General features: G+C 41.7%; 1 protein-coding gene across 1 annotated transcript; it reads right to left on the bottom strand.

Moving 5' to 3' along the window:
• Positions 1-141: 141 nt before the first annotated feature.
• On the bottom strand, positions 142-26,793 carry slc35d1a (solute carrier family 35 member D1a). The gene is made up of 12 exons (XM_014123868.2): positions 26,421-26,793; positions 25,941-25,974; positions 25,767-25,853; positions 25,616-25,683; positions 22,797-22,868; positions 18,095-18,163; positions 15,746-15,848; positions 6,646-6,738; positions 3,041-3,108; positions 2,821-2,899; positions 1,006-1,088; positions 142-905 (listed from the first exon to the last, which is right to left on the bottom strand). The coding sequence occupies exons 1-12, from the start codon at positions 26,528-26,530 to the stop codon at positions 803-805; spliced, it is 969 nt and encodes a 322-aa protein (XP_013979343.1). The 5' UTR covers positions 26,531-26,793; the 3' UTR covers positions 142-802.
• Between the last annotated feature and the right edge of the window lie 32 nt (positions 26,794-26,825).

The following is a 26,825-nucleotide window of genomic DNA, read 5'->3' as shown; positions in this document are numbered from 1 at the left end:
CCAAAATTCACCCAACTTATTGTGGGAAGCTTGTGGAAGGCAACTCGAAACGTTTGACCAAAGTTAAACAATTTAAAGGCAATGCTACCAAATACTAATTGAGTGTATGTAAACTTCTGATCCACTGGGAATGTGATGAAAGAAATAAACCATTCTCTCTACTATTATTCTGACAATTCACATTCTTAAAATAAAGTGGTGATCCTAACTGACCTAAGACAGGGAATTTTTACTAGGATTAAATGTCAGGAACTGTGAAAAACTGAGTTTCAATGTATTTGGCTAAGGTGTATGTAAACTTCCGACTTCAACTGTATGATGGACAACATCTTATGCATACCAGCGCCCACATAATACTGCCTCAGATTCCATCGGACCATTCCTGTTTGAGGGAACATTCCAGGTTGGTTCTACACATTCTGCTTGGTTCTGACATCAGGAGAGAATTCAATCCCCATGAACACATTTCACCAAAAACGGGAAGATCGTGCTCTCCATGATGTAATCATCTAATGACTAAACATGAGGAAGTTAAGTAAAAGCACCCTTTAAAATCGATCCATTATAAATATCGTAATCATGTTGCCCCAGCACCGCCCTCCTAATCCATGTGTCCAGTGGGAGGAGCCTGTTGCCACGGTGGGGTGTCCAGTTGGTTGCTATGGTAACCACAGCTGTTAAGTCCATAAATACAACATGTACCAAAAATAGAATGTTCTCTTGTACCATTAACATTTGAAAAAGGATCTCCAGTGACTTTTCCTCTGGCATACCATTACCTCCCTATGATGTAACCATGATGTCAAACCACCACTTTCCCCTTGATCTCCATGGTGTTCTCAGAGGGTTTACTGGACTGTTCCTCTGTCAGAGTAATGTAGGAGTACACCAGGCTACCTGCAATACTGACACACACACACACACACACCATTAACTGTCTGAAATGAATGACTATTTCAGTGTGTAACAAACAGTGACTTAAGTCCAAATATATCCGGTCCATACCTGATATTTAAACCAATGAAATTTGTCCAAGAGAAAATGTAGTCTCCACCAAACACCATCCCGATGTATGTCACTAGAATATTCTGTAAGAAAGAGCGCAGTAGAAGGATTAAAAAACATTTCATCACGTGATTACCGATGGGTTAGAGAGCGTTTTATCACGTGATTACTGATGGGTTAGAGAGCGTTTTATCACGTGATTACTGATGGGTTAGAGAGCGTTTTATCACGTGATTACTGATGGGTTAGAGAGCGTTTTATCACGTGATTACTGATGGGTTAGAGAGCATTTTATCATGTCATTATTAGGGATGCACAATATATCGGTGAACTTATCGGCATCGGCCGATATTAGCCAAAAATGCCAACATCGATATCGGCCCGATGTCAAAGCTACCGTGCATACCTATATAACGTAGGTACATGACGTAAATGCGCTACACGTGCAACACAGCACGCCTAACCTAGCCCACACAATGTCTGCTGTGTGGATCGAGCAGTCAACAAGTCCAGCAGTCATTTGAAAGAGTAAGAACATTTCAGCGAGACAACTCAAAAGGCGAAATCCATTAACGCCAAGATAACGGAATTCATTGCCCTTGACCGTTCTCTGTCGTGGGTGATGTTGGCTTTCGCCGACTGGTCGAGCATCGGTACACACTACCAAGTGTGCTATTTTTCAGATGTTGCCCTACTGGAGTTACACAGTAATAGCTTCACGACATACTATGGAACGCCGTTTGGGTCTTTGTGTGTCAAAAAGAAACAGTAGTACTGTCAAAGCCGTACAGAAAAGTAAACACCGGCCACGAACGATGTGTTTACAAATATTGTGTTGGTAAAAAATAATAATTTGTTAGACCACAACTTCTGGGGTGGGTAGCTAGCTTTAGCGTGGTACCTAGCTAGCACCAATACAACCAGCCTGAAAACAATGATCAGTAGAAACTGCAGTCATTTTCATTATTCTTAGCAATGATTTATGAATCCTTGTGAGTAAGTATTAGCTAGGTTGCCACTTGTTGTTCATTAAAATAAATGAGCTTTGGGCAACAGGGTTAAGCAGCCAGCTAGCTTCATCTGGCTAGTGAGGCTCGACCTGACCGGGTTATGTGTTGTGAAGCTAGCCACAATAAGGATTAGACGCAATGGTGGAATTTGCGATTTGCCTTCAAAATAAAACTAGGCAAGTCAGTTAAGAACAAATTCTTATTTACAACGACGGCCCGGATGATGCTGGCCCAATTGTGCACCGCCATGAGACTCCCAATCACGGCCGGATGTTATCCAGCCTGGATTCGAACCAGGGACTGTTGTTACGCCTCTTGCACTGAGATGCAGTGCCTTAGACCGCTGCGTCCATGTGTGTGTGTTAACTATTTAACTGTACTAGAATGCTTAAAACTGCGCAAAAAAATTTATATCTGAAAATATCGGCCAATCACTAGTCATTATTGATGGGTTAGTTAACGTTTTATCGTTTCATTATTGATAGGTTAGGGTTAGAGAGCGTTTTATGTCATTATTAATGGGTTAGAGAGCATTTTATCAGGTCATTATTAATGGGTTAGAGAGCGTTTTATGTCATTAATGGGTTAGAGAGCATTTCATCAGGTCATTATTAATGGATTAGGGTTAGAGTGTTATCACATCGTTATTGATGGGTTAGTAAGCGTTTTCTCATGCCATTATTGATGAGTGGGTTAGTGTTTTATGTCATTAGAGATCGTTTTATCATGTCATTATTAATGGGTTAGGGTAAGACATTTTATCTTGTCATTATTAATGGGCTGGGGTTCTGTTCTGGGAGCTTACCTTGATACAGCCCACGATGGTGGTGGTTAGAGCTGAGTTGTATTGTGTACAGAGCACTGTAGAATACATCAGCACAAACCTGCAATACAAACACACCACAAGTCATCACACACACAGCACAGAAGGGTAGAAACCAGATGTTAGAGGAGTAGGGAAGAAGGGTAGCGAACCGATGGAAGAGGGGTAGAGAACAGACAGAGGTTAAGAGTCAGGATCTCACCCCATTATACAGGATAGGATGAACTGGCTGAGAAACAGGATGTCTGACCAGCCATCATACTCCACCGCCTGCAGACATACACCATCATTAAGACAGCAGAGAAAGTGTATTTAGTAGTAGCTAACAACATAATGGCAGCTTTATGTGTTTCTGGCTGCTGGCCTCTTCACTTCCTGAGTTCGGAAAACCAGGTCTCTCTGTTTCTCTCTACCACTCTCTCAGACACTGTCTCTCTCTCTCTACCACTCTCTCAGACACTGTCTCTCTCTCTCTACCAGTCTCTCAGACACTGTCTCTCACTCTCTACCAGTCTCTCAGACACTGTCTCTCACTCTCTACCACTCTACCAGTCTCTCAGACACTGTCTCTCACTCTCTACCACTCTCTCAGACACTGTCTCTCTGTCTCTCTCTCTCTACCACTCTCTCAGACACTGTCTCACACTCTTTTGGTATCTTATTAGGATCCCCCATTAGCTGTTGCAAAAGCAGCAGCTACTCTTCCTGGGGTCCAGACAACACATGAAACATGACATAATACAGAACATTAATAGACAAGTACAGCTCAAGGACAGAACGACAAAAGCGGCACACGTAGCCTACATATCAATACACACACAAACTATCTAGGTCAAACAGGAGAGGTGTTGCTTTATCTGTTTTTTTAAGCCAGGTTTGCTGTTCATTTGACCAATACGAGACACAGTATTATATAGAGCCATTTTTGCATGTTTTCTTGTTTGTTCTGGATTTAAGGACTATGAAAAGACCCCTGGTGGCATGTCTGTTGGTGTAAACGTGTGTGTCAGACCTGTGTGTAAGTTGACTATGCTAACAATTTGGAATTTAATATTAATGTTTCTTATAAAAAGAAGAACTGATGCAGTCAGTCTCGCCTCAACTCTTAGCCGAGAGAGACTGGCATGTATACAGTTGCTTGCGAAAGTATTCACCCCCCTTGGCATTTTCCTATTTTGTTGACTTACAACCTGGAATTAAAATCGTTTTTTGGGGGGGGTTTTATCATTTGATTTACACAACATGCCTATCACTTTGAAGATGCAAAATATTTTTATTGTGAAACAAGCAAGAAATAAGACAAAAAAACAGAACTTGAGCATGCATAACTATTCACCCCCCCCCAAAGTCAATACTTTGTAGAGCCACCTTGTGCAGCAATTACAGCTGCAAGTCTCTTGGGCTATGTCTCTATAAGCTTGGCACATCTAGCCACTGGGATTTTTGCCCATTCTTCAAGGCAAAACTGCTCCAGCTCCTTCAAGTTGGATGGGTTCCGCTGGTGTACAGCAATCTTTAAGTCATACCACAGATTCTCAATTGGATTGAGGTCTGGGCTTTGACTAGGCCATTCCAATACATTTAAATGTTTCCCCTTATACCACTCGAGTGTTGCTTTAGCAGTAAGCTTAGGGTCATTGTCCTGCTGTAAGGTGAACCTCCGTCCCAGTCTCAAATCTCTGGAAGACTGAAACAGGTTTCCCTCAAGAATGTCCCTGTATTTAGCGCCATCCATCATTCCTTCAATTGTGACCAGTTTCACAGTCCCTGCTGATGAAAAACATCCCCACAGCATGATGCTGCCACCACCATGCTTCATTGTGGGGATGGTGTTCTCGGGGTGATGAGAGGTGTTGGGTTTGTAGCAGACATAGCGTTTTCCTTGATGGCCAAAAAGCTCAATTTTAGTTTCATCTGACCAGAGTACCTTCTTCCATATGTTTGGGGAGTCTCCCACATGCCTTTTTTTGGCCACTCTTCCGTAAAGCCCAGCTCTGTGGAGTGTACGGCTTAAAGTGGTCCTATGGACAGATACTCCAATCTCCGGTGTGGAGCTTTGCCGCTTTTTTAGGGTCATCTTAGTTTTTTTTTTGCCTCTCTGATTAATGCCCTCCTTGCCTGGTCCGTGAGTTTTGGTGGGCAGCCCTCACGTGGTGCCATATTCTTTCCATTTTTTAAATGGTGCTCCGTGGGATGTTCAAAGTTTCCGATATTTCTTTATAACCCAATCTGTACTTCTCCACAACCTTGTCCCTGACCTGTTTGGAGAGCTCCTTGGTCTTCATGGTGCCGCTTGCTTGGTGGTGCCCCTTGCTTAGTGGTGTTGCAGACTCTGGGGCCTTTCAGAACAGGTGTATATATATACTGAGATCATGTGACACTTAAATAAAGTCCACCTGTGTGCAATCTAACTAATTATGTGACTTGTGAAGGTAATTGGTTGCACCAGATCTTATTAAGGGGGTGAATACATATGCACGCACCACTTTTCAGTTTTTTTATTTATTGAAACAAGTTATTTTTTTCATTTCACTTCACCAATTTGAACTATTTTCTGTATGCCCATTACCGGAAATCCAAATAAAAATCCATTCAAATTACAGGTTGTAATGCAACTAAATAGGAAAAACACCAAGGGAGATTATTACTTTTGCAAGGCACTGTAGTATTTATATCAGCCCTCTGATTACAATGAAGAGCAAGACGTGCCATTCTGTTCTGGGCGTTCTAGGGCTTTTATTGCAGCACTCAAGACAAGAACACTAGAGCCTGCAGGATTTATGGTGTCATAAAAGCACAGCATCTCTTTATTACAGACAGACCGCTCTCCATCTTCACAACCATTGAATATGTTTTGACCATGACAGTTTACAATCTAAGGTAACAACAAGTAATTTAGTCCACTCAACTTGTACAACAGCCACTGAGGTCTAGAACTTAGGAAATGATTTGCACCAAATAAAATGCTCTTCGTTTTAGAGATGTTCAGGACAGGTTTATTACTGGCACCCATTCCAAAACAGACTGCAACTGTTAAGGGTTTTGATGACTTCATTAGCTGTGGTTGATGAGTATATGGTTGAATCATCAACATACATGCTTTGTGTAATGCCAGTGACAGGTCATTGGTCAAAATAGAAAAAAGTGGCGGAGCTAAAGAGCTGCCCTGTGGTACACTACACCTTAAATGTTTGACATTAAAGAAACCCCTCTGAGTTCTATTAGATTGCCATATTGTAGATTCAGAGCTATCCGAGGTTGAAAATCCATAACACAAGTTCTCTCAACAACAGGTTATGGTCAATACTGTCAAAGGCTGCACTGAAATCTAACAGAACAGCACCCACAATCGTCTTATTTTACATTTATGTCAGTGCAGTACATGTTGAGTGCCCTTCTCTATAAGCATGCTGAAAGTCTGTTGTTAACTCGTTTACAGAGAAATAGCATTGTATTTGGTTGTACTGTATTTTCAACAGTTTGCTAAGAGTTGGCAGCAAGCTGATAGGTCTGCTGTTAGAATCAGTAAAGACTGCTTTACCACTCTTGGGTAGCCGAATGACTGTCTTCCCTCCAAGCCTGAGGACAAAGACTTTTCTCTAGGCTCAGATTAAAGATATGACAGACAGATGCTTTTCTTTAATTATTCGTTTTTTTATGCATGAGTACGACGGCTCACTGTTCGTTGTTGACGTTTTCTGCCTAAGTTTGCCCACTTTGCCATTTGTCTCTCCCTCTCAGTCTCTCCATGACATCAGCACATTGAGAGACTGCTGCCACACAGACCAGTAGACAGACAGATCTTACCCTCTGAACGTCTCCAGTGAGTTGAGCTAGCAGCATTGTTGGAAAGATCATAAACAACGCATTATAATACAGCAAGCCATACTTCCCCAGCTCCTGAGGGGGAGGGAGAGAGAGAGAGAGGCAAGAGAGGGAGAGAGGGGAGGGGCAGAAGAGGGAGGAAAAAGAGGGAGAGAAGAGAACAGAGGGTTATTCATGATGGTACATTCCTCTCTAGCCAGCATACAGCTGTCACCAGCTCACTGCTCTACAACAAACTCTTTGGGGTTGTTGGGACGGCATGCTGACTCCATATATGGTGGTAGAATAGTACCTCAGTGTCTATGCTGGTAGGGTTATCATCAGTCTAAAGAACAGTACATACAAAATTACTTTGGCAGTAGTAGAATAGTATAACTAGCGGTAGAGTATAACTAGTGGTATAATAGTATGACTAGTAGTATGATTGTATAACTGATGGTAGAATAGTATAACTAGTAGTATAGCTAGTGGTAGAACAGTATAACTAGTAGTAGAATAGTATAACTAGTAGTATAGCTAGTGGTAGAACAGTATAACTAGTAGTAGAATAGTATAACTAGTAGTATAGCTAGTGGTAGAACAGTAGAACTAGTGGTAGAACTAGTAGTAGAATAGTATAACTAGTAGTATGATAGTATAACTGATGGAAGAATAGTATAACTAGTGGTATAATAGTATAACTAGTAGTAGAATAGTATAACTAGTAGTATGATAGTATAACTGATGGTAGAATAGTATAACTAGTGGTATAATAGTATAACTAGTAGTATAGCTAGTGGTAGAACAGTATAACTAGTGGTATAGCTAGTGGTAGAACAGTATAACTAGTAGTAGAATAGTATAACTAGTGGTATAGCTAGTGGTAGAACAGTATAACTAGTAGTAGAATAGTATAACTAGTGGTATAGCTAGTGGTAGAACAGTATAACTAGTGGTCTAACTAGTAGTAGAATAGTATAACTAGTGGTATAGCTAGTGGTAGAACAGTATAACTAGTGGTCTAACTAGTAGTAGAATAGTATAACTAGTGGTATAGCTAGTGGTAGAACAGTATAACTAGTGGTATAGCTAGTATAACTAGTAGTATGATAGTATAACTGATGGTAGAATAGTATAACTAGTAGTATAGCTAGTGGTAGAACAGTATAACTAGTGGTATAACTACTAGTAGAATAGTATAACTAGTAGTATGACAGTATAACTGATGGTAGAATAGTATAACTAGTAGTATAGCTAGTGGTAGAACAGTATAACTAGTGGTATAGCTAGTGGTAGAACAGTATAACAAGTGGTATAACTACTAGTAGAATAGTATAACTAGTAGTATAGTAAATGTAAATGTAGTATAGCTAGTGGTAGAACAGTATAACTAGTAGTATAGCTAGTGGTAGAACAGTATAACTAGTGGTATAACTAGTAGTAGAATAGTATAACTAGTGGTAGAACTAGTGGTAGAACAGTATAACTAGTGGTATAATAGTATGGCTAGTAGTATGATTGTATAACTGTTGGTAGAATAGTGTCACTAGTGGTAGAATAGTATAACTAGTAGTATAATAGTATAACTAGTGGTAGAATGGTATAACTAGTAGTATAATAGTATAACTAGTGGTAGAATAGTATAACTAGTAGTATAATAGTATAACTAGTGGCAGAATAGTATAACTAGTAGTATAATAGTACAACTAGTGGTAGAATAGTACAACTAGTAGTATAATAGTACAACTAGTGGTATAATAGTATAACTAGTAGTAATGAGAGATCATAAAACAAGTATAAATTAGTAGTCAAAGCAGTAGCGTAAAGTGAATTAGAAAGCTAGCAGACAGTGTAATATGAGTGCAACAGCCAACCTCATGTCAACTCCCAAAATTAACTCTCATTCAAAAGTCACCGAGGGTGACAGTGGGTCACTTTCTAAACATATCTCAGCCTGCCTGTGCTATATCTCAAGCCTTGATCATTTATTGAGTTAAAACTTCAGTCGCAAGTTTTAGCTGATGAACTAAACTAACTGGTGTTCAGCAATAACATGTGAAGGATAGCTTGCCTTCCATTATCTCCACATACACTACATGACCAAAGTATGTGGACACCTGCTCTACAAACATCTCATTCTAAAATCACGGGCATTAAAATATGGAGTTCGTCCCCCCTTTGCTGGGAAGGCTTTCCACTGGACATTGCTGTGGGGACTTGCTTCCATTCAGCCACAAGAGCATTAGTGAGGTTGGGCACTGATGTCGGCCGATTAGGCCTGGCTCACAGTCGACGTTCCAATTAATCCCAAAGGTGTTCGATGGGGTTGAGGTCAGGGCTCTGTGCAGGCCAGTCAAGTTCTGCGACACCAATCTCGACAAACCATTTCTGTATGGACCTCGCTTTGTGCACAAGGTCATTGTCATGCTGAAACAGGAAACGGCCTTCCCCAAACTGTTGCCAAAAAGTCGGAAGCACAGAATAGTCTAGAATGTCATTGTATGCTGTCGAGTTAAGATTTCCCTTCACTGGAACTAAGGGGCCCGAACCATGAAAAACAGCCCCAGACCATTATTCCTCCTCCACCAAACTTTACAGTTGGCACTATGCATTTTTGCAGGTAGTGTTCTCTTGGCATCCACCAAACACAGATTTGTCCGTCGGACTGCCAGATGGTGCAGCGCGATTCATCACTCTAGAGAATACGTTTCCACTGCTCCAGAGTCCAATGATGGCAAGCTTTACACCACTCCAGCCTACACTTGGCATTGTGCATGGTGATCTTAGGCTTGTGTGATCTTCGGCCATGGAAAACCATTTCATGAAGTTCCTGACAAACAGTTCTTGTGCTGTCATTGCTTCTAGAGGCAGTTTGGAACTCGGTATTGAATGTTGCAACCGAGGACAGACAATTTTAACAATTGTTCTGTGAGTTTGTGTGGCCTACCACTTTGCAGATGAGCAGTTGTTGCTCCTACACATTTCCATGTCACAATAACAGCCCTTACAGGTGATCGGAGCAGCTCCAGCAGGGCAGAAATTTGACGAATTGACTTGTTGGAAAGGTGTCATCCTATGACGGTGCCACGTTGAAAGTCACTGAGCTCTTCAGTAAGGCCAGTCTACTGCCAATGTTCCCTATGGAGATTGCATGGTTGTGTGCTTGATTTTATACACCTGTCGGCAACGGGTCTGGCTGAAAAAGCCAAATCCACTATATACAGGGCATTCGGAAAGTATTCAGACCTTCACTTTTTCCACATTTTGTTACATTACAGGCTTATACTAAAAATGATTACCGTAAATTCCGGACTATAAGCCGCAACTTTTTCCCAGGCTTTGAACCTCGCGGCTTAAACAATGACGCGGCTAATATATGGATTTTTCCCGCTTTACTTTTTTTTTTCTCCAAAAAAACATTCTGTGACGTGCTCAGTTTTTGGGCGGCATGAAGCTTTCATTAGACCAATGAAATTGCCGAACAGGTTAAGGTCAAACAACTTTTTTGTTTACTGTTTAGATTAAATTGAGCGCTCTCAAACTTCCCATCATTCTGATTACGGTAGTCATTTTGTCACCCTCATCATGGCAAAGACACGGAGAAATGCATATGATGCGGCTTTCAAATTGAAGGCGATTGATCTGGCTGTTGGAAAAGGAAATAGAGCTGCTGCACGGAAGCTTGGTCTTAATGAGTCAATGATAAGACATTGGAAACAGCAGCGTGAGGAATTGACTCAGTGCAAAAAGACAACTACCGGTAAAGCTTACTGCTAATTTTACATTTTGTTACAAGCCGTGTTTCGTTAAAGCCTATTTATTTTTGTTACAAGCCGTGTTTCGTTAAAGCCTGTGTAAAGTTAATTTGTTTCAATGTACCGGTAGGCACCTGCGGCTTATAGACATGTGCGGCTTATTTATGTTCAAAATAATATATATATTTTTTAATTCAGTGGGTGCGGCTTATATTCAGGTGCGCTTAATAGTCCGGAAACTACGGTATAGGTTTTTTCCCTCATCAATCTACACACAACACCCCATCATGACAAAGCAAAAAAAAGTTGTTTTTTATAAAAATACAAAACTGAAATATCGTATTCACAACCTTTACTCTGTACTTTGTTGAAGCATCTTTGGCAGCAATTACAGCCTCGAGTCTCCTTGGGTATGACACTATAAGCTTGGCACACCTGTATTTGGGGAGTTTCTCCCATTCTTCTCTGCAGATCCTCTGAAGCTCTGTCAAGTTGGATGGGGAGCATCGCTGCACAGCTATTTTCAGGTCTCTCCAGAGATTGGGTTCAAGTCCAGGCTCTGGCTGGGCCGCTCAAGGACATTCAGAGCCTTGTCCCGAAGCCACTCCAGCATTATCTTGGCTGTGTGCTTAGGGTCATTGTCCTGTTGGATGGTGAACCTTCCCCCCAGTCTGAGGTCCTTAGCAGGTTGTCATCAAAGATCTCTGTACTTTTCTCTGTTAATCTTTCCCTAGATCCTAACTAGTCTCCCAGTTCCTGCAGCTGAAACACCTCCCCACAACATGATACTGCCAACACGCTTCACCATAGGGATGGTGCCAGGTTTCCTCCAGACGTGGCGTTTGGCATTCAGGCCAAAAAGTTCAATCTTGGTTTCATCAGACCAGAGAATCTTGTTTCTCATGGTCTGAGAGTCCTTTAGGTGCCTTTTGGCAAACTCCAAGCGTGCTGTCATGTACCTTGCTGTGGAGTGGCTTCTGTCTGGCCACTCTACCATAGAGGTCTGAGTGCTGCAGGGATGGTTGTCCTTCTGGAAGGTTCTCCTATCTCCACAAAGGAACTCTGGAGCTCTGTCAGAGTGATCATCAGGTTCTTGGTCACCTCCCTGACCAAGGCCCTTCTCCCCCGATTGCTAAAATTAATGTAATACATTTTTGAATAAGGCTGTAACGTAACAAAATGTGGGAAAAGTGAAAGGGTCTGAATACTTTCCGAATGCCGGGTGCTAAATATATTAGTCCAGCTCGGTGCAACATACGGTATCAGTCAAAAGTTGACACACCTCTTTCAAGAGTTTCTTAATTTTTTCTATTTTCTACATTGTAGAATAATAGTGAAGACATCAAAACTATGGAATCATGTAGTAACCCAAAAAAGCATTCAAAATGTATTTTAGATTCTTCAAAAGTATCCTTGAAGAAAGGTTTGCACATACTTGGCATTCTCTCTACCTGCTTCATCTGGAATGCTTTCCCCACAGTCTTGAAGGAGTTCCTACATATGCTGAGCACTTGTTGGCTGCTTTTCCTTAACTCTGCGGTCCAACTTATCCCAAACCATCTCAATTGGGTTGAGATCGGGTGATTGTGGAGGCCAGGTCATCTGATGCAGCACTCCATCCCTCTCCTTCTTGGTCAAATAGCCCTTACACAGCCTGGAGGTGTGTTGGGTCATTGTCCGTTTGAAAAACAAATTATAGTCCCACTAACACCAAACCAGATAGGATGGCGTATCGCTGTGGTAGCCATGCTGGTTAAGTGTGCCTTGAATTGTAAATAAATCAGTGTCACCAGCAAAGCACCACCACCTCCATGCTTCACAGCGGGAACCACACAGGCGGCGATCATCCGTTCACCTACTCTGCATCTCACGAAGACACGGCGGTTGGAACCAAAAATCTCAAATTAGAACTCATCAGACCAAAGGACAGATTTCCACTGGTCTAATGTCCCTTACTCGTCTTTCTTGGCCCAAGCAAGTCAATTCTTCTTATCGGTGTTCTTTAGTAGTGGTTTCTTTGCAGAAATTCGACCATGAAGGCCTGATTCACACAGTCTCCTCTGAACAGTTGATGTTGATATGTGTTTGTTACTTGAACTCTGTGAAGCATTTATTTGGGCTGCAATCTGAGGTGCAGTTAACTCTAATGAACTTATCCTCTGCAGCAGAGGTAACTCTGGGTCTTCCTTTCCTGTGGCGGTCCTCATGAGAGCCAGTTTCATCATAGCACTTGAAGAAACTTAAAGTTTTTGAAATGTTCCGAAGTAACTGAACTTCATGTCTTAAAGTAATGGACTGTCGTTTCTCTTTGCTTATTTGAGCTGTTCTTGCCATAATATGGACTGGTCTTTCACCAAATAGGGCTATCTTCTGTTTACCACCCCTACTGTGTCACAACACAACTGATTGGCTCAAACACATTGAGGAAATAAATTCCACAAATGTACTTTGAACAAGGCACACCTGTTAATTGAAATGCATTCCAGCTGGCTACCTCATGAAGCTGGTTGACAGAATGCCAAGAGTGTGCAAAGCTGTCATCAAGGCAAAGGGTGACTACTTTGAACAATCTCAAATATAACATATATTTTGATTCATTGGTTACTACATGTGTTATTTCATAGTTGACGTCTTCACTATTATTCTACAATGTAAAAAATAGTAGAAAGAAAAAACCTGGAATGTGTAGGTGTGTCCAAACTTTTGACTGATACTGTATATTAGTCCAGCTGGGTGCTACATACAGTACTAGTCAAAAGTTGACACACCTACTCGTGGAATTTCTTCCAGTCTTAATGCGTTTGAGCCAATCAGAAGACCCAGAGTTACCTCTGTTGCAGAGGTTCATTAGTTACCAGCCTCAGAAATTGCAGCCCAAATCAACATCAACTGTTCAGAGGAGACTGCGTGAATCAGGCCTTCATGCTCAAATTGCTGAAAAGAAACCTCTACTTAAGGTCACCAATAAAAAGAGACTTGCTTGTGCCAAGAAACACGAGCAAAGGACATTAGACCAGTGGAAATCTGTCATTTATTCTGATGAGGTCAAATTTGAGATTTTTGGTTCCAACCGCCGTGTCTTTGTGAGACGCAGAGTAGGTGAACGGATGATCTCCGCACATGTGGTTCCCACCGTGAAGCGTGGAGGTGGTGGTGCTTTGCTGGTGACACTGATTTATTTAGAATTCAAGGCACACTTAACCAGCATGGCTACCACAGCATTCTGTAGCGATACGCCATCCCATCTGGTTTAGTCTTAGTGGGACTATCATTTGTTTTACAACAGGACAATGATCCAGCACACCTCCAGGCTGTGTAAGGGCTATTTGACCAAGGAGAGTGATGAGTGCTGCATCAGATGACCTGGCCTCCACAATCACTCGACCTCAACCCAATTGGGATGAGTTGGACCGCAGGGTGAAGGAAAAGCAGCCAACAAGCACTCAGCATATGGGGGAACTCCCTTCAAGACTGTTGGAAAAGCAGGTTGTGAGAAGGACAAAGCTGTCATCAAGGCAAAGGGTGGCTGCTTTTTTGTTTACTACATGATTTCATGTCTTGAAGAATGAAGAAAATAGTAAAAAATAAAGGAAAACCCTTGAATCTGTAGTTGTGTCCAAAATTTTGACTTGTACTATATGTATGTATATATACAGTGGAAGTCAGAAGTTTACATACACCTTAGCCAAATACATTTAAACTCAGTTTTTCACAATTCCTGACATTTAATCCCAGTAAAAATTCCCTGTCTTAGGTCAGTTAGAATCACCACTTTATAAGAATGTGAAATGTCAGAATAATAGTAGAGAGAATTATTGATTTCAGCTTTTATTTCTTTCATCACATTCCCAGTGGGTAAGAAGTTTACATACACTCAATTAGTATTTGGTAGCAATGCCTTTAATCTGTTTAACTTGGGTCAAACATTTCAGGTAGCCTTCCACAAGCTTCCCACAATAAGTTGGGTGAATTTTGGCCCATTCCTCCTGACAGAGCTGGAGTAACTGAGTCAGGTTTGTAGGCCTCCTTGCTCGCACACGCTTTTTCAGTTCTGCCCACAAATCTTCTATAGGATTGAGGTCAGGGCCTTGTGATGGCCACTCCAATACCTTGACTTTGTTGTTCTTAAGCCATTTTGCCACAACTTTGGAAGTATGCTTGGGGTCATTGTCCATTTGGAAGACCCATTTGCGACCAAGCTTTAACTTCCTGACTGATGTCTTGAGATGTTGCTTCAGTATAACCACAATTTCCCTACCTCATGATGCCATCTATTTTGTGAAGTGCACCAGTTTCTCCTGCAGCAAAGCAGCCCCACAACATGATGCTGCCATCCCCGTGCTTCACGGTTGGGATGGTGTTCTTCGGCTTGCAAGCCTCCCCCTTTTTCCTCCAAACATAACGATGGTCATTATGGCCAAACAGTTCTATTTTTGTTTCATCAGACCAGAGGACATTTCTCCAAAAAGTACGATCTTTGTCCCCATGTGCAGTTGCAAACCGTAGTCTGGCTTTTTTATGGCGGTTTTGGAGCAGTGGCTTCTTCCTTGCTGAGCGGCCTTTCAGGTTATGTCGATATAGATACATTTGTACCCGTTTCCTCCAGCATCTTCACAAGGTCCTTTGCTGTTGTTCTGGGATTGATTTGCACTTTTCGCACCAAAATACGTTCATCTCTAGGAGACAGAACGCGTCTCCTTCCTGAGCAGTATGACGGCTGCGTGGTCCCATGGTGTTTATACTTGCGTACTATTGTTTGTACAGATGAACGTGGTACCGTCAGGCGTTTGCAAATTTCTCCCAACGATGAACCAGACTTGTGGAGGTCTACAATTTCTTTTCTGAAGTCTTGGCTGATTTCTTTTAATTTTCCCCATGATGTCAAGCAAAGAGGCACTGAGTTTGAAGGTAGGCCTTGAAATACATCCACAGGTACACCTCCAATTGACTCAAATGATGTCAATTAGCCTATCAGAAGCTTCTAAAACCATGACATAATTTTCTAGAATTTTCCAAGCTGTTTAAAGGCACAGTCAACTTAGTGTATGTAAACTTCTGACCCACTGGAATTGTGATACAGTGAGTGATAAGTGAAATAATCTGTCTGTAAACAATTGTTGGAAAAATGACTTGTGTCATGCACAATGTAGATGTCCTAACCGACTTGCCAAAACTATAGTTTGTTAACAAGAAATTTGTGGAGTGGTTGAAAAACGAGTTAATGACTCCAACCTAAGTGACTTTATCTGTGTATACACACACACACACACACACACACACACACACATATATACACACACCAGTCCAGCTAGCGGCTACATATATTAGTCCAGCTAGCTGAAACATACCTTCGAGTCTAGCTTCTGCTTGACGTAGGCTCCGTTAGCTGCAGTCAGAACATCATTTAGCAGAATAAACACATAGCCTTGGAGGTCGAAAGACAGGTCAGCACTGGAGAGAGAGAACACGGACACACAGCAGGTCAGTGCAGTAGAGCGCATAGACAGGTCAGAAACATAACCTGTTGGGGCTAGGGGGCAGTATTTGCACGGCCGGATAAAAAAACGTACCCGATTTAAACTGGTTACTACTCTTGCCCAGAAACGAGAATATGCATATAATTAGACGATTTGGATAGAAAACACTCTAAAGTTTCTAAAACTGTTTGAATGGTGTCTGTGAGTATAACAGAACTCATATGGCAGGCCAAAACCTGAGAAGATTCCATACAGGAAGTGCCCTGTCTGACAATTTGTTGTCCTTCTGTTACATCTCTATCGAAAATACAGCATCTGTGCTGTAATGTGACATTTTCTAAGGCTTCCATTGGCTCTCTAAAGCCGCCAGAAAGTGGAATGGGGTGTCTGTCTCTTGGCAAAGAACAGCAGCAGAGTTTGTGAGTGGTCAGCCTGGGGACAGTGAGACTGAGATGCGTGTTCACGAGACTACTCAATTTTTTTCTTTCAGCCTTTGAATGAATACAACGTTGCCCTGTTGGAATATTATCGCTATTTTACGAGAAAAATAGCATAAAAATTGATTTTAAACAGCGTTTGACATGCTTCTAAGTACGGTAATGGAATATTTTTTTATTTTTTGTCACGAAATGCGCTCGCACGTCACCCTTCGGATAGTGACCTGAACGCACGGACAAAACGGAGCTATTTGAATATAACTATGGATTATTTGGAACCAAAACAACATTTGTTGTTGAAGTAGAAGTCCTGGGAGTGCATTCTGACGAAGAACAGCAAAGGTAATCCAATTTTTCTAATAGTAATTTTGAGTTTAGTGAGCCCCAAACTTGGTGGGTGTCAAAATAGCTAGCCGTGATGGCCGAGCTATGTACTCAGAATATTGCAAAATGTGCTTTCCCCAAAAAGCTATTTTAAAATCTGACACCGCGATTGCATAAAGGAGTTCTGTATCTATAATTGTTATGTATTTTGTGAACGTTTATCATGAGTAATTTAGTAAATTCACCAGAAGTTTTCGGTGGGTATGCTAGTTCTGAACATCACATGCTAATGTAAAAAGCTGGTTTTTGATATAAATATGAACTTGATTGAACAAAACATGCATGTATTGTATAACATAATGTCCTAGGAGTGTCATCTGATGAAAATCAAAGGTTAGTGCTGCATTTAGCTGTGGTTTTGGTTTTTGTGACATATATGCTTGCTTTGAAAATGGCTGTGTGATTATTTTTGGCAGGGTACTCTCATTACATAATTTAATGTTTTGCTTTCGCTGTAAAGCCTTTTTGAAATCGGACAATGTGGTTAGATTAACGAGAGTCTTGTCTTTAAAATGGTGTAAAATAGTCATATGTTTGAGAAATTGAAGTTATAACATTTTTTAGGTATTTGAATTTCGCGCCACGCGATTCCACTGGCTGTTGACTAGGGTGGGACGCTTGCCCATAGAAGATAAGGGAGGGTGAACAGGTTGAAACATGTATTTAGCTGGGGGCAGAGACTCAGCTTACACACGCCGTAAAGATAACATTCTAGAGAGGGCATGGCTCCTCCAGCACAACTCAAAGACATCATTTAAACACTTTATGAATTGATTCATTTTATTTTTGGTAAAACAATATGCACAGTTTAAAAAAGCTTTTAAAATACAAGAAACCCAGAGGATGACACATGAAAGCGTAAACACTTATTTCCAATGTGGTCATTCAGTGTAGAACAAAAACAGGACATAACACAGGAAAATACATGGAGATACGGGTGTGGACCCTAACCCTTCTCTGTGCACCAGGAACAAAGCTGACCTGAAGATATTATATACCATATGAATGAAGCGGTCCTAAAGATATTATATACCATATGAATAAAGCGGTCCTAAAGATATTATATACCATGTGAATAAAGCTGACCTAAAGATATTATATACCATGTGAATAAAGCAGTCCTAAAGATATTATATACCATGTGAATAAAGCAGTCCTAAAGATATTATATACCATGTGAATAAAGCGGTCCTAAAGATATTATATACCATGTGAATAAAGCGGTCCTAAAGATATTATATACCATGTGAATAAAGCAGTCCTAAAGATATTATATACCATGTGAATAAAGCGGTCCTAAAGATATTATATACCATGACTAAAGTGGTCCTAAAGATATTATATACCATGACTAAAGCTGACGTCAGAGACTCTTCACACCTAGAGCAGTAGAACTTACCTTGCCGCTACAAACGCCCCCAGGATCATAGTAAACACTGTTAGCTGGACAGGCCTGGAGAATGTCTTCCTGAAGAGTTTAAGAGTAAAAGGTTAGAGACTAAGTACATGCCTTCTGACAGTCTTCATACCTCTTGATTTATTCCATGTTGTGTTACAGCTCGAATTCAAAATGGATTCAATAGATTTCACAAAATAACCCATAAAAGTTTAAACATGTATTTAGAAATTGTCGCAAATGTATTGAAACTGAAATACAAAAATGTCTAATTTACATAAGCATTCACACCCTTGAGTCAATACATGTCAGAATCACTTTTGGAAGTCTTTCTAGGTAAGTCTAACAGCTTTGCACACCAGGATTATAAAATATTTGCACATTATACATTTTTTTATTCTTCAAACTCTGTCAAGTTGGTTGTTGATCATTGCGAGATAGAAATGTTCAAGTCTTGACAGATTTTTAAGCCAATTTACACTGAACAAAAATAAAAACATACAATTTCAAAGATTTTACTAAGTTACAGTTCATATAAGAAAATCAGTCAACTGAAAAATTCATTAGGCCCTCTAAGCTATGGATTTCACGACTGGGAATACAGACATCTTTTTTAAAAAGGTAGGGGTGTCAATCAGAAACCAGTCAGTATCTGGTGTGACATTTCCTTCGCATAAAGTTGATCAAGTTGTTGATTGTGGTCTGTGGAATTCTGTCCCACTCCTTTAAATTTACATTTAAGTCATTTAGTAGACGCTCTTATCCAGAGCGACTTACAAATTGGTGCATTCACCTTATAATATCCAGTGGAACAACCACTTTACAATAGTGCATCTAAATCTTTAAGGGGGGGTTAGAAGGATTACTTTATCCACTCCTCTTGCAGGATATTGGCAGGAACTGGAACACGCTGTCATACACGTCGATCCAGAGCATCCCAAACATGTTAAATGGGTGTCATGTCTGGTGAGTATACAGACCATGGAAGAACTGGGACATTTTCAACTTCCAGGAATTGTGTACAGATCCTTGCGACATAGGGCCATGTATTACCATGCTGAAACACGAGGTGATGGTGGATGAAAGGCAAAAAAAAAAAAAATGGGCCTCAGAATCTCGTCACGGTACACTACATAACCAAAAGTATCTGGACACCTGCTCGTCGAACATCTCATTCCAAAATCATGGGCATTAATATAGAGTTGGTCACCCCTTTGCTGTTATAACAATATACACTCTTCTGGGAAGGCAAACCACTAGATGTTGGAGCATTTCGGTCAGCCACAAAACCATTAGTAAGGCCGGGCACTGATGTTGGGTGATTAGGCCTGGCTCGCAGTCGGCGTTACAATTCATCCCAAAGGTGTTCGATGGGGTTGAGGTCAGGGCTCTGTGCAGGCCAGTCAAGCTCTTCCACACCGATCTCGACATTCCAGTTCTGTATGGACCTCGCTTTCTGCATGGGGGCACTGTCATGCTGAAACAGGAAAGGGCCTTCCTCAAACTGTTGCCACAAAGTTGGAAGGACAGAATAGTCTAGAATGTCATTGTATGCTGTAGCGTTCAGATTTCCCTTCACTGGAACTAAGGGGCCCGAACCATGAAAAACAGCCCCAGTCCATTATTCCTCCACCAAACTTTACAGTTGGCACTACGCATTCGGGTAGGTAGCGTTGTCCTGGCATCCACCAAACCCAGATTTGTCCGTCGGACTGCCAGATGGTGAAGCTTGATTGATCACTCCAGTGAACGCGTTTCCAATGGTCCAGAGTCCATTGGCTGCGAGCTTTACACCACTCCAGCCGACGCTTGGCATTGCGCATGGTGATCTTAGGCTTGTGTGCAGCTGCTCGGCCATGGAAACCCATTTCACGAAGCTACCGATGAACAGTTCTTGTGCAGACGTTGCTTCCAGAGGCAGTTTGGAACTCTGTAGTGAGTGTTGCAACTGAGGACAGACCAGTTATACAGGCTACGCGCGCCAGCAATACCATTCTGTGAGTTTGTGTGGGCTGCGGCTGAGCCCTTGTTGCTCTTAGACATTTCCACTTCACAACAGAACTTAGTTGACTGGTGCAGGCCATTCTACTGCCAATGTTTCCTATGGAGATTGCATAGCTGTGTGCTCGACTTTATACACCTGTCAGCGATGGGTGTGGCTGAAATAGCCAAATCCACTAATTTGAAGAGGTGTCCACATACACTATATACAAAAGTATCTCTGTGACATGTCTGAGTATGCAGGCCACAGAAGGAACATTTTCAGCTTCCAGGAACTGTGTACAGATCCTTGCGACATGGGGCTGTGCATTATCATGCTGAAACATGAGGTGATGGTGGTGGATGAATGGCATAATAATGGGCCTCAGGATCTCGTCATGGCATCTCTGTGCATTCAAATTCCCATCGATAAAATGCTAATTGTGTTTGTTGTCCGTAGCTTATGCCTGCCCATACCATAACCCCACCTCCACCATGGGGCCCATACCATAACCCCACCACCACGGGGCCCATACCATAACCCCACCTCCACCATGGGGCCCATACCATAACCCCACCACCACGGGTCACTGTTCACCATGTGACATCAGCAAACCGCTTGCCCACACGACGCAATACACGTAGTCTGCCATCTGCCTGGTACAGTTGAAACCGGGATTCATCCATGAAGAGCGCACTTCTTCAGCATGCCAGTTGCCATCGAAGGTGAGCATTTGCCCACTGAAGTTGGTTACGACGCCAAACTGTAGTCAGGTCAAGACCCTGGTGAGGATGACGAGCGGGCAGATGAGCTTGCCGGAGACTTTTTCTGACCTTTTGTGCAGAAATTAGTGCTCGTCTCAGACCATTCCGCAGGTGAAGAAGTCAGATGTGGAGGGGCTGGCGTGGTGGTTACACTTGGCTTGCCGATGTGAGGCCGGTTGGACGTACTGCCAAACTCTTTAAAACAACGTTGGAGGCGGATTATGGTAGAGAAAAATATCATTCAATTATCTGGCAACAGCTCTGGTGGACATTCCTGCAGTCAGCATGCCAATTGCACACTCCCACAACTTGAGACATGTGGTATTGTGTTGTGTGAGACAACTGCACATTTTAGAGTGGCCGTTTATTGTACCCAGCACAAGGTGCACCTGTGTAATAATCATGCTTCTTGATATGCCACACCTGTCAGGTGGATGGATTATCTTGGTAAAGGAGAAATGCTCACTAATGCTCATTGTAAACAAATGTATGCACAACACTTCTGGGATCTTTCATTTCAGCTCATGAAAATGGGCACCAACACAATAAAAGAACACCTTACGGCATGACAGGGACTGTGAAGAGACATTTTTATGCATTTTGTATTATGTGATAAGTGGTTGGGATACGACTAATACTGTATATCGTTGTCTCGCCTGGCTATCTTAAGATCAATGCACTAGCTCTGTTCGGGAGCGTCTGCTGAATGGCTGAATTGTCATGTACATGTGGTGCTATGTATGCATTTTATTTGTTGTTTCCTGTTTGGACAGCAGGAAGAGTTGCCACTACCTCTGCAGCTAATTGGGGATCCTAATAAATACTGAACCAGGTTTTCCTCTAGGATTTTGACTGTGCTTAGCTCTATACTGTTACTTTTTATCCTAAACAACTCTAGTCCTTGCCATGCCAAGCATACCCATAACAGGGTGCAGCCACCACCATGCTTGAAAATATGAAGCGTGGTACTCAGTGATGTGTTGGATTTGCCCGAAACATAATGCTTTGTATTCAGGACAAAGTACATTTCTTTGCCACATTTTGTGCAGTTTTACTTAAGTGCCTTATTGTCAACAGGATGCATGTTTTGGAATACTTATATTCTGTACAGGCTTCCTTTTCACTCTGTCACTTAGTTTAGTATTGTATATCAATTACAATGTTGTTGATCATCAGTTCTCTCCTATCACAGCCATTAAAATCTGTAACTGTTTTAAAAAGTCGCCATTGGCCACATGGTGAAATCCCTGAGCGTTTTCCTTCCTCTCCGGCAACTGAGTTAGGAAGGACGCCTGCATCTTTGTTGTGACTGGGTGTATTGATACACCATCCAAAGTGTAATTAATAACTTCACCATGATCAAAGGGATATTCAATGTCTGCTTTTTTTTTTTTAACCATCTACCAATAGGTGTCCTTCTTTGCAAGACATTGGAAAACCTCCCTGGTCTTTGTGGTTGAATCTGTGTGAAATTCACTGCTCGAATGAGGGACCTTACAGATAATTGTATGTGTGGGGTACAGAGATGTAGTCATTCAAAAATCTTATTAAACACCATTATTACACACAGAGTGAGTCTATGCAACTTATGTGACTTGTTAAGCACATTTTTACTCCTGAACTTATTTTGATTTGCCATAACAAAGGGGTTTAACACTTATTTGAGTCAAGACATTTCAGCTTTACATTTTTTATTAATTTGTAAAACATTGACATTATGGGGTATTGTGTGTTGGCCAGTGACAAAAAAAATCTAAATTTAATCAATTTTAAATTAAGTCTGTAAGACAACAAAATGTGGAAAAAGTGAAGGGGTGAATACTTGGTGAAGGCACTATTTTATTACAGACATACAGACTGGTCATTTATCAAGGGTGAATCCTAACTGCCACTTCAACAAATTGTTCCAATATTGAAACAAAATGAGTATATTTAAATAATATTAAATAGTAAATCATACTTGAGCAGCAGAACTTCAGCCATCATGGTGAAGAGGATGGAGAACCTCCTGAGGACTGTGAACATCGGCAGGCTGGGAGAGAGAGAACAATATCATCATCTATCCACTACCTCCAAAACAACACAGCTAGATGAAGCCTCAGATAACCTACAACCCCAACCTATAACCATTCCATATAACCCCAGATATTACCAGAACATACAGTGCATCATTCAGAAAGTACTCAGACCCCAGATTTTTTCCACATTTTGTTACATTACAGCCTTATTCTAAAATTTGTTTTCCCCCTTTTCAATCTACACACACTACCCCATAATGAGAAAGCAAAAACAGGTTTAGACATTTTGGCAAATGTATTAAAAATAAACAAATACCTTATTTACATAAGTATTCAGACCCTTTACTCAGTACATTGTTGAAACACCTTTAGCAGCGATTACAGCCTTGAGTCTTCTTGGGTATGAAGATACAAACTTGGCACACCTGTATTTGGGGAGTTTCTCCCATTCTTCTCTGCAGATCTGCTCAAGCTCTGTCAGGTAGGATTGGTAGCGTCACTGCACAGCTATTTTCACATCTCTCCAGAGATCGTGTTCAAGTCCGGGCTCTGGCTGGGCCACTCAAGGACATTCAGAGACTTGTCCCAAAGCCACTGCTGCTGTGTCTTGGCTGTGTGCTTAGGGTCGTTGTCCTGTTGGAAGGTGAACCATCACCCCAGTCTGAGGTCCTGAGCGCTATGGAGCAAGTTTTCATCAAGGATCCCTCTGTACTATGCTCGGTTCATCTTCCTCTCAATCCTGACTAATCTCCCAGTCCCTGCCACTGAAAAACATTCCCACAGCACGATGCTGCCACCACCATGCTTCACTGTAGGGATGGTGCCAGGTTTCCTCCAGACATGACGCTTGGCATTCAGGCCAAAGAGTTCAATCTTGGTTTCATCAGACCAGAGAACCTTGTTTCTCATGGTCTGAGTCCTTTAGGTGCCTTTTGGCCAACTCGAAGGGGGCTGACGTGTGCCTTTTACTGAGGAGTGGCTTCCGTCTGGCCACTCCACCATAAAGGCCTGATTGATGGAGTGCTGCAGAGATAGTTGTTCTTCAAGAAGGTTCTCCCATCTCCACAGAGGAACTCTGGAGCTCTGTCAGTCACCTCCCTGACTAAGGCCCTTCACCATTGCTCAGTTTGGCCAGGCATTCAGTTCTAGGAAGTCTAGGTGGTTCCATTCTTGTTCCATTTAAGAATGATGGATGCCACTGTGTTGTTGGGGACCTTCAATCCTGCAGAAATGTTTTGGTACCCTTCCCCAGATCTGTACCTCGACACAATCCTGTATCAGAGCTCTACGGACAATTGCTTCGACCTCATGGCTTGGTTTTTGCTCGGACATGCACTGTCAACTGTGGGACCTTATATAGACAGGTGTATGCCTGTCCAATCAATTGAATTTACCACAGGTGGAATCCAATCAAGTTGTAGAAACATCAAGGATGATCAATGGAAACAGGATGCACCTGAGCACAATTTCAAGTCTCAGCAATGGGTCTGAATACTTAACATTTAAAAAAATATATGTAAATAAGTGAATACATTTACAAACATCGCTAAAAACCTGTTTTCGCTTTGTCATTATGTGGTATTGTGTGTAGATTGATGAGGAACATGTTTCTTTTAATCCCTTTTAGAATAAGGCTAACGTAACAAAATGTGGAAAAACAGAAGGGGTCTGAATACTTTCTGAACCCCCAGACAGCCACAACATATAACCCCCAGACAGCCACAACATAGGGCTGGGCGATATGATGATATATATCATGTGACAATAGAAAAACATCCATCGTTTAATATTATGCTCTATCGTTTATTTCGTTGTGTCGCAAATCACACTCTTTACGGCAATATTTTTAGTCAACTGGACGATGCTTCGCGTTCTGGAAATTTGCAACACAAACATGGAGTAGAGTGAATGTGACACAGAGCAGAGACAAGGAGCTCATACCTAAAAGAGGAGCACCTTCGGTCGCATGGACGTGGTTTGGGTATGAAAAGTCTGACACGGACCAGAAAACCGTCCTTTGCAAAATATGCCGCAGGCCGGTCCCGACAACAGGCTCAAAAACCACAAACCTCTTTTACTACATAGGCAAGAATCATGTGAAACAGCACGGAGAGTCCATGGATGAGATCCAAAAAAGTAAAGTTGAGTGCTCAAAACAAATCTGACTCAGACGTTGCAAGAGGGTTTGCTCGTGGCACACCACATGTCAAAGAATCACGAAGATGGAAGGAGATAACAGTTGCTGTTACAACTTACATCTGCAAAGACATGGCCCCAATTTACACGGTCAAAAAACGGGGGTTTCGTGAGTTAACACTCGACCCAAGGTACCAAATGCAAATTGATATGCGACACGTATTAATGCCAAAATAACACGCAACACAGGCAAGACCCCCCCAAAAAATTATATATATATTTGCAACTATAGTTGAAGTGTTTTCCATTTACCTTTTATATTTTGTTACATGCTTAATTGAAAATTTGCACAAAGTTCTAAATAAAAGGAGAACTTATCAAATATGAGTAAATATATTTTATTTGTTGCGTATAATTCAAAATGTAATGAGAAATAGGCCTTTACATGTGGTCATTTTATATAAACTATTGATTCATTGAATTCACAGAAAATGTGCTATATCATGATATGCATCCTTATCGGGATTTGAAAGGACCTATATCGGGATATGAGATTTTGGCCATATCGCCCAGCCCTACCACAACATATATCCATTACATATAAACCCAGATACCCATAACATACTTTAACCGTTTTGTTCCAAACAGTCCAGTTATCTGGTTCCCTACGTACAAGAAAGGGAGCGGGAAGGTCTGCAACAAGAGAAACACGTTACACACACACAAAGATGGACACATACAGACATGCACACCTACCTATTAGCTGACTGACTCACCTTGCGAGGTATACTATGGTCGAAGTCTGGGAAACTGAGCACCCTCAGAGCCTTGCCCACCCACAGCACGACCACGGTGGCCAGCATCTACAACAGACACCTCCGTTATACTGGATCAACACACCGCACCTTCTCTTGCGTTGTCTCTCACACAAACACAGGAATAACACTTACCTGACCGATGCCGACACATATTGACGAGGGGAACCTGAAAGTAAAAATGTATGGTACTGTGACAAGAAAACAGCTTGAGAAACTTGCCAAACATCTCGTGTAACTCCGTGATGTGAAGGTGCCCCAAACGGTGACACATCGACGAAGCTACAGTAGTCAGCTAGCTAGTGTCGCTATCAAAGTTAATTTATTTAAAGTTTCACGTTAGCCACCAAAGCCTCAAACCCGTAGCTAAGTTACCTACATAGAAAATATAAAGAACTGTCTAAATGTGTATCTAACGTTAGTAGGAAGTATCTCGCTGGCGTTAATGAACTAGCTAAATAACGTAACCTGTCCAAGCAATATTAACTAAGTAGCAAGTGAGTTTACGTTAGCTAGTTTATGAATAGCCTGACCAGAACCAAACAGCACGTAGCATCGCTGTGTGTCTAGATGGTTTTGGAAGTAGCGAACAGACTAAACGGAAATCAAACAAACCTATAGTTTGTGAGGATGCTCTTGTTTACCACGACGATGAGGAATGAACTGAGTCCGTAAAATACAGCGGCGAACAGCTTCACGAACACCGTGAGAGATTTGTCCGCCATCCCCGAGCACTCTGTCCTCTTTCCCACTCGCTATCCTTCTCTAGACGAGGCTAAACGGGAACATTGGGACGTCCGGTGAAAGGTAGACTCAACGATATGACGTTGCCACCAGCAACAACGTTAGATATTGACTGTGTTCGAGACTGACTGACCTACAAATCACCTTGCATCATAAATAACTCATTATTATTTGTAGATCAGTCAGTCACAATTTACCAATGATACATAACGGTGTTGATGCTCTCGAACACGGACAGTATCTGCGCATGTGCACGGGTTGCTTCACGCTGTGTAC

This window comes from Salmo salar, chromosome ssa10, assembly GCF_905237065.1.
Source record: "Salmo salar chromosome ssa10, Ssal_v3.1, whole genome shotgun sequence".
Classification (NCBI taxonomy): Eukaryota; Metazoa; Chordata; class Actinopteri; order Salmoniformes; family Salmonidae; genus Salmo; species Salmo salar.
The sequence above is the reverse complement of the archived record's forward strand: the minus strand, read 5'-3'. Positions and strand labels throughout refer to the sequence as shown.